The sequence below is a fragment of the Natrix helvetica genome (genome assembly GCF_964273705.1).
Source record: "Natrix helvetica genome assembly, chromosome: 7".
NCBI lineage: Eukaryota > Metazoa > Chordata > Lepidosauria > Squamata > Natricidae > Natrix > Natrix helvetica.
In genome coordinates this window covers 30,449,652-30,464,681 of record NC_138558.1, presented here as the reverse complement: position 1 = coordinate 30,464,681, position 15,030 = coordinate 30,449,652, and the positions used below count along the sequence as shown (strand labels likewise).

General features: G+C 39.6%; 1 protein-coding gene across 1 annotated transcript in view; it reads left to right on the top strand.

Moving 5' to 3' along the window:
• SMAD1 (SMAD family member 1) overlaps positions 1 to 15,030 on the top strand; it is a 45,986-nt gene that overhangs the window by 25,947 nt on the left and 5,009 nt on the right. Inside the window, exons 3-5 of the mRNA XM_081959951.1 lie at positions 6,136 to 6,393; positions 8,847 to 8,963; positions 13,160 to 13,381. Coding sequence (XP_081816077.1) covers positions 6,136 to 6,393; positions 8,847 to 8,963; positions 13,160 to 13,381 — 597 coding nt within the window. The remainder of the gene's footprint in view (positions 1 to 6,135; positions 6,394 to 8,846; positions 8,964 to 13,159; positions 13,382 to 15,030) is intronic.

Here is a 15,030-nt window from a genome sequence, read left to right as displayed (position 1 = left end):
AATCAGTGTCTTTATTTAGGTTGCTTTTAAAAAGTACTATTTTTTTAATAGTCCTCCACTATTGCTTCTTTATGTAACATTGTTTCACTTAATCTCCATCTAAAAGAAGTAGTTTCTTTCATAAACCAGATTTAGCGGGTTATGATCAGAAAAAGTCTGGTAAAATCTCAACTTTAACAATCATAGTATGCATTTCTAAGACATAGATGATTTAAAACAGATCCTTTTGGTACTAGTTATACTGCACATGGAAGTAATGAGCAATTTACTCAATTTGTTGAAGTAGTGTGTGATACTTTATGCAATGTTTCATATTAATTGGATCCAGACATCATTTCTGAATTACTTTAGCAGTTTGATGATATTGAAAAGCCCAACAGTTTAAGCTCTTCATAAATTGTTTGAATCTTTGCATGTTGTACAAGCAAATATTGAAGGAACCAAGTGTTCAGGGATATATAAAAGAGCAGGAAATCTATTTGGAAATATGTATGTGCCATATTAACTTGCTTTCCACATCAGAAGACAACTTTTCAGATTTAAGAGAATAGTGCATTTTTAAAAAGAGGTCTGAGAACAGATTTTTTTCTAATCAAAACCCATCTGAGCAAAGAGCTAGTGGTGTTGGTAATGATTGTAAAATCCCTGTGCCTGTTGACTTCGAATTTTGCAAACCTTGACTAATATGTACTTTATGTAATAGTTATATCTCAGTTTTCATTCTGTAGTTCAGTGCAACACACACACACACACACACACACACACGTAAACCTTTTTATTATCTCCCACAGTAACAGACGTATGAGGTAGGTTGTAACTTGAACACAGCAATTATCTGTTTTTCTTGTGTATATTGATAACTGTGATAGCATTTTCCAAACTTGTGCCTTTGCCCAATTAGAATGAAACAACACTAATATATTTGGTGTTATCAATAAGAAGTCTTAATCCCAATTCATTTAGAAACAAAATTAAGAAAATTATACCAGAATACTTTTTATATGTTGACTTTTGCTTCTTGTTCTTTGGATTTCCCCGGTTGGGCACTTAGAGGAATGAATTTTCTGCCCTTGAAGTAAGTTAATTTAATTTTCTGATGGAATGATGGCAAATTTTGCGTTGTTACTGTTTCTTCTTGATTGATATGTTCTGAATTAATGAGGCAAAAACAAGCAGTCTCTTTTTTAAAAAAAATGCATTCTTTTTTTAAAAAGTTATCATCCAAATATAAATATTTGGAAGAAGCAATTTAAAGAAAAATATAGAAATAAGGGTCTTTATTTAGATGTCCCCAGAAGACCATTATATTACATAATAATAGAGGAAGTTGTCCTGTATTAGGTAAACTATTGGTCCATTGAATCTGCTAATGTCAGAGCATATTAAGATACCACTTCTTTTGAATTTTAGGTAGGAATTCCAGACCTTCCAGAAGAAGAGCAAATATTCTTTCTTGATGTGATTTTCCCAAGTAAAGACCTGTGGGAAATCCTTTGTTCTGGATGTGTCTGAATTCAGGATCCAGGATTTTTTAAATTTATTAAATTGATGTTTTTGATTTGTTGTTATAGCTCTGATAGTCTACTGTAATAATTAATTAAAACAATTTTCAAATGCATTTTCTTCTTGTGATATATGCGGTCTGGTGGAGTTTAACACAGTTTCACAGTTTACAATATTAAGAGCTGCCTTTTCAACTTCGCAGCATAGATAACAATTTTTGTTTGCGTGATGTACTACTATTCTGATAATTGTTGCTGAATTCCTGAATTAATCCTTCTAAAATGTTTAAAACCAGTTTCGCAGTTATAACATCAGTATTAATCTTCTACAAATCCAAGGGTGAATCTGCTCATCATACTAAATAATATGTACAGATTTTGGTATGATTTCACATATGATACGAAGTCAGTCAGTTGGAGCTTATTCAACAAACTATGGCATATATTTAAAAAGACATCCAATCTTCTAAAAACCCAGAGGAAACGTTTTCTCTGCCATCCTGAACCTTCCTGTTACAAAAGAATATGAAGAGGAAAGATGGACTGAGAAATACTTAGCAATACTTTGCCTTTGCCATTTGGAGTATACAGATATCTGTAAATCTGTTAATGGTTTTATGTTGATGAATTATGCTCTGTTTCTTGGATGTGGTTTGTAATTTAGTGAAATAGTTTGGCTATTCAGGGAGGGGGTGATTATTTTAGTCTCAGTTTATACTGAATTAAACAGGGTGAGTTATAACTAGCCCTTACAGTATATTATGAAACTTCATGGGCATATTTTTGTAGGACATACATTTGTTCATGTGTGTGAATGTGTAACCTACCTAAACACTGCAAGTGAACTCTCAGTGTATTCATTTTGGTTGCCTAATCACCATTTTAAACAAAATTAAAATGGGGTGGAGGGGGTATTTGCGTAGTCATGTTGAAGTTTAACATAAACACAGCTGGTGAGATTTAAGTTTTATTTCATTAAAGTAGCTTCAAATTTTAATTACATTTTGTGCCTCATATATTTCAGTGAGTTGCAGCTAACAAATTGTTAATAACATTGAAAATACAAGTAGTCTTGGCTTAATGACTACTACAACCACCATCAATAAGTTGATATGGTCATGTGCAATTGGGAGTGGCACATGACCATATCAACTTATTGATGGTGGTTGAAAGCAGTTCCGGTTATTTTGTCTTATTTTTAGCTGATCTCAGTTTTGCCGATAGAAAAAGAAGATCACCGTATATCAATACCTCTCATCTTGTGATTTTTAGGTCTTTTTGAAACTGTTCTCTAGCAGTCTAGCCTAGCCTGTTCAGATACTTCTTCCCCTTCCTCTTCTTTCCTTTTTCTTTCCTTCCCTTATTTATTATTTATTGACTACATTTATACCTCCCCCTTACTCTGCAAAAGACTCTTCTATTCCCTTCCTAAGGCAACCACTCCTCCCTTTTAGAATAATCTTCTTTCCGTTGTTTCAGCTTGGAAGCAGAACGGAAATGCTTGTGGGCTGGTGTAAAATTTATACATCTATGAAAGAAATGGGAATTAATTAATTTATAATTGGAGTATTTTACTGATATAAATAATTTTGATCAATACATTGATTTGGTTAATACCATTTTTTCCTTGTCTTGCCTTTTTCTGAAAATGTAGCTTCTAGTATTAAATTATACGTGTTCTCATACATATATATTTATTTATACAAATGTGTTGCACGTGTATTTTTCATTTCAATTGAAGTTGGCAAGATGGGCATTGTGCAACATTTTGATCTTGTGTTTATAATTTCGAAATGTCAGAGATAATACTTGGAAAGCCTGTATTATACATGAAGCAAAATCAGTAGGTTTATTTTTTTTAAACTATGATTTCTTGGGCAAAATATAATCTGGTTCACACATAACACTAAATGATAATGTGTGGTTTTTGCATATCATACTAGGTAAAACACCGTATGTGGTCATATATTAGATCTGGTTTTGTCTCAGATTGTTGAAATGCGATTTGAGGATCTGGGACATTAATATCTGTCCTTTGTCACAGTCTTTCTAGATCCATGGTCTAATATCCTTCAATTCCATTGGAATCAGTTTCCTAAATTCCTAGCTTGCATTTCTACCCTGTTTCCCCCAAAATAAGACCTCCCCGGATAATAAGCCCACTCGGACTTTTGAGTGCATGCACTAAAATAAGCCATCCCCTGAAAATAAGTCCTCCCCAAAAATATTCCATCAGAGCAGCAGCCAGGAGGTAGCCACACTCACCTCCTCCTGCACCTCAAAAATAATAAGACATCCCTGAAAATAGGGCCAAGTGCTTATTTCAGGGTTCAAAAGAAAATAAGACCCTGTCTTATTTTCGGGGAAATACGGTACCAGTTGAGAATTTTGGAAGTTCGTATTTGGAAAATACAGAGCTCCAGAAGATTGCTTAGGTCCAAGATATAATAGTGCTCTATACAGTGCAGTAGAGCATTTACTTTAGTCTAGGCAAGAGTTAACACCTCTACAGCTTTACCCTCCAGGGGCTCACAGCCTCTCCAAAGAGCAGATGTGGGCCTCTTGTTTGCTTTGTGGCAACAGGTGTGCTTGGCTGAATACAGCAGAAGTCTCATGCTGTCTCTTCAATTATATCTCTTCCCCTGGGCTGGCAGCAATTTCTGAAATTCAGCATTCTCCCCTGCTATGTGCATTTTTAGCCATTTATTTTTTACAGTGACGATTCTGAATCTGATCAAGCTTTACAATCTAAAAATGTGTATTTTCCTGAACACGGCTACTGTCATTGATCTAGTTCAAGCAACATTTCTGGTTTATTTTACAAACCACTATTGATGGGGTTTACATAAGACATTAAACCATAAGCAATGGTTTAACAAATGGTTGGGGTCACTCGTAATGTTCAGTGAAATTCAGAAAAATTATATTAAAGTTTAGCATAGCTAAACTTAGAGCATGTATATATAGAAGCATCACTTCTAGCATGTGTTTCCCATAATAGCTCATGCACTTAATGCCACTAATTTAGGCCCAATTATTATGCTGGGAAGCATCATGTTTTCCCCTTCATAAAAACTAAATTACAAAGATCTGGGTAAGACCACTTAAAATCTCGATAAGGTATGCAATGAGAAGAATTAGCAAATGGGAAGAGAGGTTCACACCCTAAAATGGGCATATTATTTAATATGGCCTGGCCTAAGAGGTTGACATGGGTTCCATTATGGCAGGGGTGTCCAACTTGGGAACTTTAAGACTTGTGGACTTCAACTCCCAGAATTCCCCAGCCAGCATAGCTGGCTGGGGAATTCTGGGAGTTGAAGTCCATAAGTCTTAAAGTTCCCAAGTTTGGACACCCCTGCATTATGGCATCTTTGAAGGAAAGTTTTCCCTTCTTTCTGCCCTTTGTAGTTTATATGGAGAATCCAGTGTCTTTTGCCCCTGGAAAATTTGATTAGGAAACCAAACATGTCTGCAGATATTCATTCAGCTTTTGTGGAAATTTGATAAAATTACTTGACTTGAAATGTCTTGCGTGCCTTTGCTTAAATGTTAGAGAAGTGGGAATATCTGACTGTTTCACTATGATGCAGTATTACTAGGCCTCAGGAAACACACACCCTGTCATCAGTCTTCCTTAGTGACTTGGAATAAGTTCTTGTCTCTCAGCTCAATCTACCCAGGTTGATTGTTGTGGATAAAAAATTTGGAGAAGGCAGCACTATATATATTGACTCAAAAAGAGGAAAAATGGGATACTAGTCATGTATAATGGAATAAACCTAAACCTGAACTATTATAGATTTAATCCAGAAGGTTCAGTTAGCACCCTTAGTAGCTAAGCTTAAATTGATGGGTGCCAGTACCCAATACTTTGTATATATTAAAGACTGGCCCGTCAGTTGTGGGTTCCTGCCGGATCGCACCGGATCGCGCGCGCTCCCGTTCGGCAAGGAACCCGGAAGTACGTTCCTGCCCCGCCCCTGGCGACGGGACGGCGCTTGCCTGCGCTCCACCAGCTCAGGCGCGACTGGAGACGTTTCTCTGCTCAGACGTGACTTCAGTGGAGCGGTGGGAGCCTGGCAGGCTGAGCCTGCGTCCCTTTCAGGAACTCCGCTCCGCTGAGAAAACGTCTCCGGTCCCAGCCGAGCTGGTGGAGCGCAGGCAAGCGCCGTCCCGTCGCCAGGGGCGGGGCAGGAACGTACTTCCGGGTTCCTTGCCGAACGGGAGCGCGCGCGATCCGGTGCGATCCGGCAGGAACCCACCACTGTGGCCCGTGTATACGTTTCTTTAGCTTCGGGAGTTGAAAATGAGGAAAGTTGAGGGTAGGTTATCTTTGCTACTCTTCTTAGTTGTGAATCCCAGGGCAGCTACACTACTCTGCGTGCAAACCTAACCATCTTTCTCCCCGTTGCTGTGAAAATTAAACTTCCCGTTTTGGGATCCTGGCAGTTGCTGCATCAAGCAAAAATTTAAGTTGTGTAGTAACTAATCACAAGGAAATATTTTTGCTTAGTTCCTGCTTGTTCCTAAAATAAGACCTCTTGATTAACTGCAAGTGAAATTATGATTGTACAGTTATCAAGTGTACTTGTTTTCAACCCTCCCCTTTCTCTTTCTCTTTCCTTTTCAGTTCTTCCTCCTGTGCTTGTTCCTAGACACAGTGAATACAACCCTCAGCACAGTCTCCTGGCACAATTTCGCAACTTGGGACAAAACGAGCCGCATATGCCACATAATGCTACTTTTCCAGACTCTTTCCAGCAACCCAACAGTCACCCATTTCCCCATTCACCAAACAGTAGCTATCCAAATTCGCCTGGAAGCAGCAGTGGTACCTACCCTCATTCACCTGCCAGCTCTGACCCAGGAAGCCCTTTTCAGATGCCAGGTAAAGCTTCCTCTGAGAAGTCTCAGCAGCAGCTTCTTAGCATTGACAATGGTCTTGCGACAGCACAGCAACCAGAGGGAGGCAAAGAGTGGAAATACAAAGGATTTGGTTCCAGTGGTTTTAGTGCATTTGTTAAACCAATGCACTAAATTTTTTGATAAAACATGCTTTCTAGTAACTGCATAGTTTTTTTGCAGTGGAACTAAAGCATTCTGAAGTGAATATATCCCTCACATTCCAGAAGTGGAACTAGAAAGGATTTGGACGTCCCTCCTAGTAGGATAGTTTTGGCCCTGCTTAGCTCAGGCTACTATCCTCCAGGCCAAGAAAGACTTGTTTATTTTTTCTTTCTTACCTCAGGTTTCCTTAATACTATCTAGGCTTTGTCAAGTCTACAAAATAACTATAAATATATACCGGTACATAGATTGCTTACACAAATCATATGGTCTTCCTCCAATTATGAGAGGGTATAGGATGAAGTGATATGTTGGCAGTTACTGTATATCACTAAGCTATTTGTGCTTAATTAAAGTTGAGAATAAGTCTCCCAAGATCATGAGGCATTAATGTGTTCTAGGCCCACCATCTCTTTGAAGGTAGATCTTCAATAAAATTAATTTTTTGGAAGTAATAATAATCATTCCTATTTATAACATACACCTTTGCAGTAAGCTTTATATGACTACTCAAGGCAGATTTTTTTTTTATAAATCTGACTTGAGACAGCATTACATTTCTGAATTTACGGGGAAAAAACCACTTAACTGCTTCTACTAAACTGTGATTTAGCCATGGGATCTCCAGAAACTGGATTTAAGCAACTAGAAGAAGGCAGTAGTCACTAAATAATGCTATAATATATGTACTATAGCAGGGGTGGCGAACACGCGGCTCTCGAGCCGCATGCGGCTCCTGGCCAAAATGAATGCGGCTCTTTGCCTCTTATCATTATTTTGTATACTGTGGCTCTTTGTCAAGTTTGGATTTTGTCCCTTTCGGCGCTAAACCCGGATCGCGCGCTCCCTTTCGGCGCTAAACCCGGAAGTACGGTCTTGCCCCGCCCCTGGCGACGCGACGACGCTTGCCTGCGCTCCACCAGCTCGGCTGGGAACGGAGACGTTTCTCTGCTCAGCAATGTCTTCAGTGGAGTGGTGGCAGCCTGGCAGGCTGAGCCTGCGTCCCTTTCAGGCGCTCTGCTCCGCTGAGGAAACGTCTCCGTTCCCAGCCGAGCTGGTGGAGCGCAGGCAAGCGTCGTCGCGTCGCCAGGGGCGGGGCAAGACCGTACTTCCGGGTTTAGCGCCGAAAGGGAGCGCGTGGTGTGGCTCTCTGACTCTCACAGTTTAAAATTTTGGCTCTTTTTGTCGAACTTGTTCGCCACCCCTGTACTATAGCATTATATTCTTCATTATTTCAGAAAAGAGATGTAATTTTATTTAGCCACCTTAATAGCAAAGGGCATCCTTTATAAAAAAATTAGGTGAACAAGAATGTCCTGGGAATGGGTATCTGTCCATTTCTTAAAATGGGAGAATGGCAATCTCCAAATTCCCCCACTAAAGTAAATGCCTAGTTCCTACAATTTGCTCTCTTAGATTTTGGGTCTAAGGATGAATTCCGTTGACAATAGCATACTAAACCTAAGGATGAATTCCGTTGACAATAGCATACTTTTGGTTTAAGAGAATGTTAGAAATAAACATCAGGGCAATATTAGCATAAAAATAATATGGAGATAATCACCCGTGGCTGAAAACCAGTAATATTAAAAGTAAGTCTTACATTGATGTTTTTTGCCATTGATTATTATATTTTAATGCCATCATCAATAAGTTGTGCTTTAAATTTGTTGTACATTAGGATGTACTTGTCTGCTGATAAATATATTGGAAAAGATGACCTGTATGCAGATAATCAGCACTTCTTTTTCATATACCCTGTTCCCTGAAAATAAGACCTCCCCAGATAATAAGCTCAATCAGGCTTTTGAGCGCATGCGCTAAAATAAGCCCTCCCCAAAAAAATAAGCCCTCCCTGAAAATATGGCAACACAGCAGCCGCCATGAGGTGACTACGCTCACTGCCTCCTGCACCTCGAAAATAATAAGATCTCTCCCAAAAAAAAGCCAAGCCGTTATTTCAGGGTTCAAAAGAAAATAAGACCTTGTCTTATTTTCAGGAAAACAAGGTATAGGAATTTGATCTGTTTGCACCAGAACTTTCCGAAACCTAATTCCCTCAAGAAAAAGTAAACTTAGGTATAATTAATCAAAGAATAATAATTTCTTTGTTAGCCATGTTAACAGAGATGAGTAAAAATGGATGGTTTTCTATTGTTGTTATTATTGTTATTGTTATTGTTGTTATTATTACATTGTAGTTTGCTTAGCTTAACACTATCCATAAAATGGATAAGTACAAAGATGAAATAACAGTATTTTGTTTTACCTCAGCTGATACTCCCCCTCCTGCTTACCTACCTCCAGAAGATCAGATGACCCAGGATGGTTCACAACCAATGGATACCAATATGATGGCACCTTCAATTTCTTCAGAAGTAAACAGAGGAGGTGACACTTCATATTTCAGTTATGAAAAATGTCTATATATGGCACTTCCCCCCTGTTTTATATTTTAATTGCATTAATTGTCTTATCTTCCTGCTAAAGAGACATGATAAAAATAACATATATCAACTGTAGGTGTTGCACTGAAAAACAGCAGTGGATATGCTCCGATTCTTACGTTAAAACTTGTGCAAAATGGTACAGCAGACAAAGTTGCGTTTAATGGAGCACTAGCATTCAATATATGTTCACACATTTTGCTTTACTTGGAGAAACTTCAATCACAATATGCGCTATCAAGCTGTTGTGACCACATATGCAACCACCTGGATAACTTGGCTGCTACCAGGCCTAGTAAGCAACTGAAAAGTACTTGAAAGACAAGAGTGAGCAACAATTTCTTCATGTTACTCTGCTTTAAAGCAGGTTTTTAGTAGATAAATGCAAACACTTGGTAATTTTGTTGATCTGTTTATTGTAGGCAGTCCTTGCAGTTGACAAAGGCAAATTTACCACTGTTTTGCTTTAACTATGATTTGCTGCATATTTTAATTTTTTTTATAAATTTACTATATCTCAACCCTAAAATATTTTCATTCCTTAGGACTGTCCCCCTCTTCTATTCATGTAAGCTGAGAGATTTGGTCCTTGGGGTTTTTAAGAAGTATGGTATAAGTTGCCACAAATTAGTAATGGGAGGGAAAGAGACAAGTGTGCATACCCTTTGGCATTTAATTGAATCGACTTTGAACTTAAGAATATGAACACATTACAGTTAGTCCATGGGTTAATAACTAGTTCCATTCCCTAACTGTCTTAACCCAAATTTGTCTTTTAAGTCGGGATGTACACAGAGGCAACGGGCCTATTACTAAAAGTGGAAAGCGGCATTGTCCCAGCAGATGAAAGCACTGAAGCAGTGCAATGTTTTTAGGAACCAATGAAAATGGCTGAAAACAGGCTATAGCTTAAAAACATTTGGCTTCAGCAGTTCTAGAAATATTGTGCAGCTTCAGTGCTTTGTGAGCTGGAGGAAAAGAATGCCATCCACCTTTTTCAGTAATGGGCAGCTTATTCGTATCCTTAAGGACAACCCCTGGTGGTTCTTAAGGATTAAGCCAAACATTAAACTGGGGTCTGGCAGTACATCTGCCACTAGGGCTATGTTGTATTGAGTTGGATGCCAGCTAGATCCCAATTACACCAGTTTCAGGGGAATATTATACATTTGCTAGAATTGGCATCAGGGTAAACTTCGATGTCTTTCTACTTGCTAATCTTGGATTCCCCATCATCCAGTCAGAGCTGAAGAAACTTCTTGAATGAGAAGCGAAACCTCTTCAAAGAAAAAACAGAAAGTCTAATTACTTCTTGAAAAAGCACTTTTGGGATTTGGGATTATATTGTTTGGCAGGGAGCAAATAAGATGAAGCAGATTGCAGTTAAGAATGCAGATTGAGTAAAGTTGTCAACCTGATTCCTACAAGTAATATTAGCAATTAAAACACTGTAATTAGAGTGGTACAATACCTTCTCTTCATTTTATGAAGGGGAAACAGACTCTTCTTTCCATTCATATTATTTTTTTCACACCTGTTTCCGCGAATTCAGCAAGCTCTTTATCTCTGCCCAATACCTCTACCTGATGTGCATGGTTACATCCTTTGTTTAATAGCCTTTCAAAAAGGTCTGCTGCAGTTCATGTTTATGAAGGGCCGGAGCAATAAACACAAACCCCGGTGCTCTCTGGCTACAGACATTTGGAGGCCTGTTCCTTGTGAAGATTTGTTAGTCTTAAGAGATTTTACTTAACAAGCTGCATCCTGTCAATGAAGTTGGGTAATTCCTATTGTTGGCTCATGCTGGGAATGGGGAGACAAAACGCACCTGCTCTGCATGACTTAAGGCAAATGTGAGGAAGTTCGTATGAAATCTGCCTCTGTGTGTGTGTGTGTGTGTGTGTGAGAGAGAGAGAGAGAGAGATGATTTCACTCTTCAGGAATGGCCAGCTGGCAGGATTTCTTCCTGAGTTTGAGAATTAGGGCAAAGCTGTGCAGCAGTAATAGTTACTGGCATCTTGCTGTGAAAAGTGCACTGAGTTACTAATAATTAAAGATTGCCTAACAGTGACTTGAAAGGATTAAAAATGCCGTGAATTGTTTGCATCAGCACTTGGCCTATCCTTAACATGTTGTGCCACCCCAGCCATCTGTAGTTTTTCCAATAAACCATTTTTAAGTGAACTGTGGCTCAGCATAGTGTTTGAACCCAGCTGTTCAATTTCATTTGGGAAAACCATATTGGGAATTCCTTTTTAAAATATTGAATCACATATTGGTAAATTGTTACCTATACCCCCCCCAAAAATGTCTGCGTTCACATATTGTGATGTGTCAAATAAATATGGGAGAGAAGGTGCAAACCCAGCTTGCTCATTAATGTCACTGAGTAATGGTGTTTTTATTCTGAAGCTACCTGATAGGATGGGTATGAGAATAAAATGCAAGGAAGCCCATGTCTCTTGCCTCAAGCTGCTTGGATAAAAATAACATTGTGTAAACAGGCATTATCAGTCATATACATGTGAATTACTCTGGGTAAAGATAACTATCAAAAAGGAAGGCAAGAGTTCCTGGAAGCAATCAGTTTCTTTAGCCAGAAAAAGCAAAAACATCTTTTTTAAATTTGTAGTTCAGTGGGTCAGGAAGAGGTTATTGTTGCCATTCATAACAAAGCAACACTTTCCCTCTTAACACTTTAATGAGATTGTAAATTAAAAACTCATCAAAAACAAATTGGCTGCATGAACACAACCTGAAAATTATAGTGCAGAATGAATGGATTCACTCCTCTTATATGAGTGCTCCCCCCCCCAAAAATGGACCTTGTGTATCTTTCTGTTTCATTACTCTTTGTTAAGATGTTTGAGTGTTCGTAGCAGAAAGTTGTGTAGTTGCATTAATATAGTTATGTCAATTTATTCCCTTGTTGAACAGGGGAGTAGGGATTTTTTTTCTGGCTAGAGTCAGTTCTGGTTGCTGAGAGGAAGGAATGGTTATTGTTGACTGGAATAATTCCTTAGTTGAAATCTGTAAAAAAAGAGAAAAGATTAATAAATGCATCTCTTAAATAAACATTCCAAAAACACAACTCCATTATATTTTGTTTAAAATAATTTACAAAGTTTGTATATTGCAGTAACCCATAACATAAAAGAATATATATAGCTCTTGTGGTTTATAAAACAAAGTCTATACTTACTTATTGTATGAATAGTCATTAAAAGTTATTCAATAAACCATGGTTAAACCAAATCTCCAGAACTATAATAATTGAGACATAATTATGTGTTCACTTTGTTACAGTAGACTAAATTTGGTAAATTAATTCTTAGGAAGAGAACTTACTGTCTATTCCATAAGAATTTACCATACAACATATGAAGAACTGTTGCAGGAACTGGGTATGTCTAGTTTAATGAAAAGAAGGACTAGGGGAGACATGATAGCAGTGTTTTGATATCTCAGGGGTTGCCACAAAGAAGAGGGAGTCAAGCTATTCTCCAAGGCACCTGAGGGCAGAACAAGAAGCAATGGGTGGAAACTAATCAAGGAGAGAAGCAACTTAGAACTGAGAAGAAATTTCCTGACAGTTAGAACAATTAATCAGTGGAACAGCTTGCCTCCAGAAGTAGTGAATGCCCAACACTGGAAGTCTTTAAGAAGATGTTGGATAGCCATTTGTCTGAAACGGAATAGGGTTTCCTGCCTAGGCAAGGGGTTGGACTAGAAGACCTCCAAGGTCCCTTCCAACTCTGCTATTGTATTGTATTGTATATCATAATGTATTTGTTGTCTTTAAGAACTATGCACCCTTTATTTTTGTAAGCAAACATGTAAAGCTGCTTAGAACTGTTCTTTTTTTAAAAAGAAATCCTCATTCAGCTTGCTCAAATATCTGTTCCACCTCCTTTCCATTTCTCAAAGCTTAGAATGCTTTGATTGAATTACTAATATGGTTTAAATATATTATATAATAGGACACTGTGGGAGAATTTCTAATTAAAAGCTACACCACCAGATTTTTTTCCCCATGATCTTAAGCCAAAGTCTACACAATGAATATAAATAAATTAAACTTTAAAGTCCAGGAACTGATTAATTCTAGGATTGCTGATTTCTGTTTTTCTTCTGTTGCAGATGTTCAGGCAGTTGCTTATGAAGAGCCAAAACACTGGTGCTCTATTGTCTATTATGAACTCAATAATCGTGTTGGGGAGGCATTTCATGCCTCTTCCACAAGTTTGTTGGTGGATGGCTTCACTGATCCCTCCAATAACAAGAACAGGTTTTGCCTGGGGCTCTTGTCAAATGTTAACCGGAATTCTACTATTGAGAATACTAGGCGGCATATTGGCAAAGGTATTGTTGGTTCTGATCATGTCTTGGGATGCAAGCTACATTTAACAGCTTTTAACAGGCTTCATTGCAAAACAATGTATTCAACAACATTATTTGGGGTTTGGGTTTTCTATAATCATTTTTTAATGATGAAGACTTGCGATGAATCCTATGGAAAAATAATTTTCTGAGTAATATTGATGAATGGCAAAGGTATTTGTTGAAAATGGAAGTATTAGCACGCAGTATACTTCAAATCAAATCAAATCAAATTTTATTTGATTAGCCGCAACCCTCTCCCGAAGGACTCGGGGCGGCGTACAATCAAAAGGATAAAATACACATAGGACACACATACATACGAAAAACAAGGACAATTACATTTGTGCATGGAGGAGAGTAGACTTGTAAGTGAAAGAAAATAAACACAGCTAAAAACACAGTTAAAACACAGTTTAAAATCCCCTAAATAAAATTGCTAAATTAAAAACCCCTCAGGAGCGTAACGAAGTTATGGTTGGGCCAGGCCAGATATTTGAAAAAGGTGGGTCTTGAGCTTAACACGGAAGGAGCGGAGGTCTGTAGTGGTCCTAATATCCGGGGGGAGGTCATTCCACAGGGCTGGGCCCGCCACAGAGAAGGCTCTGCTCCTAGGCGCCGCCCCATGGCATTGTCTAGTGGACGGCACCTGGAGAAGTCCCTCTCTGTGCGAGCGAAGAGGTCGTAGGGATGTATGGGGCAGAATACGGTCCCGCAGGTAACTAGGTCCTGAGCCATGGAGCGCTTTAAAGATCGTAATCAAAACCTTGAAACGCACTCGATAGACCACAGGAAGCCAGTGCAGCTCGCGCAGGTGTGGTGTCACATGGGAGTACCTGGTGCTCCCCATAATCACCCGCGCGGCCGCATTCTGGACCAACTGTAGTCTCCGAGTGCATTTCAAGGGAAGCCCCATGTAGAGAGCGTTACAGTAGTCCAGGCGAGACGTCACCAGCGCATGGGTGACTGTGCGTAGAGCGTCCCGGTCCAATAGGGGGCGCAATTGGCGCACCAGGCGAACCTGATGGAACGCCCCCCTGGCCACGGCTGTCACATGTTCATCCATGGACAGCTTGGCATCCAGGAGGACGCCCAAATTGCGCGCCCGCTCCACGGGGGCGAGTTGAATGCCCCCAATGGCCAGAGATGGAATTATCTGGTTGAACCGGGGAGCCGGAACCCACAGCCACTCCGTCTTGGAAGGGTTGAGCCTGAGTCGGTTGTCATCCATCCAGACCCGTACGGCTTCCACACACCGGGACATCACTTCGACGGCCTCGTTGGGGTGGTTCGGGGTGGAAATGTACAGCTGAGTATCATCAGCGTACAGGTGGTATCCCACCCCAAAACCACGGATGATCTCACCCAGCGGCTTCATATATGTGTTGAACAGGAGTGGCGAGAGGACCGACCCCTGTGGCACCCCACAGATGAGGGGGCTTAGGGTCGACCTCTGCTCTCCTGCCAACACACGTTGCGTCCTGCCGGAGAGGTAGGAGCCGAACCACCGCAAGACGGTGCCCCGGATCCCCAACCCCTCCAGTCGGTGCAACAGGATACCATGGTCGATGGTATCAAAAGCCGCCGAGAGGTCTAATAGGACCAGGATAGAGGAACAGCCCCTATCTCTG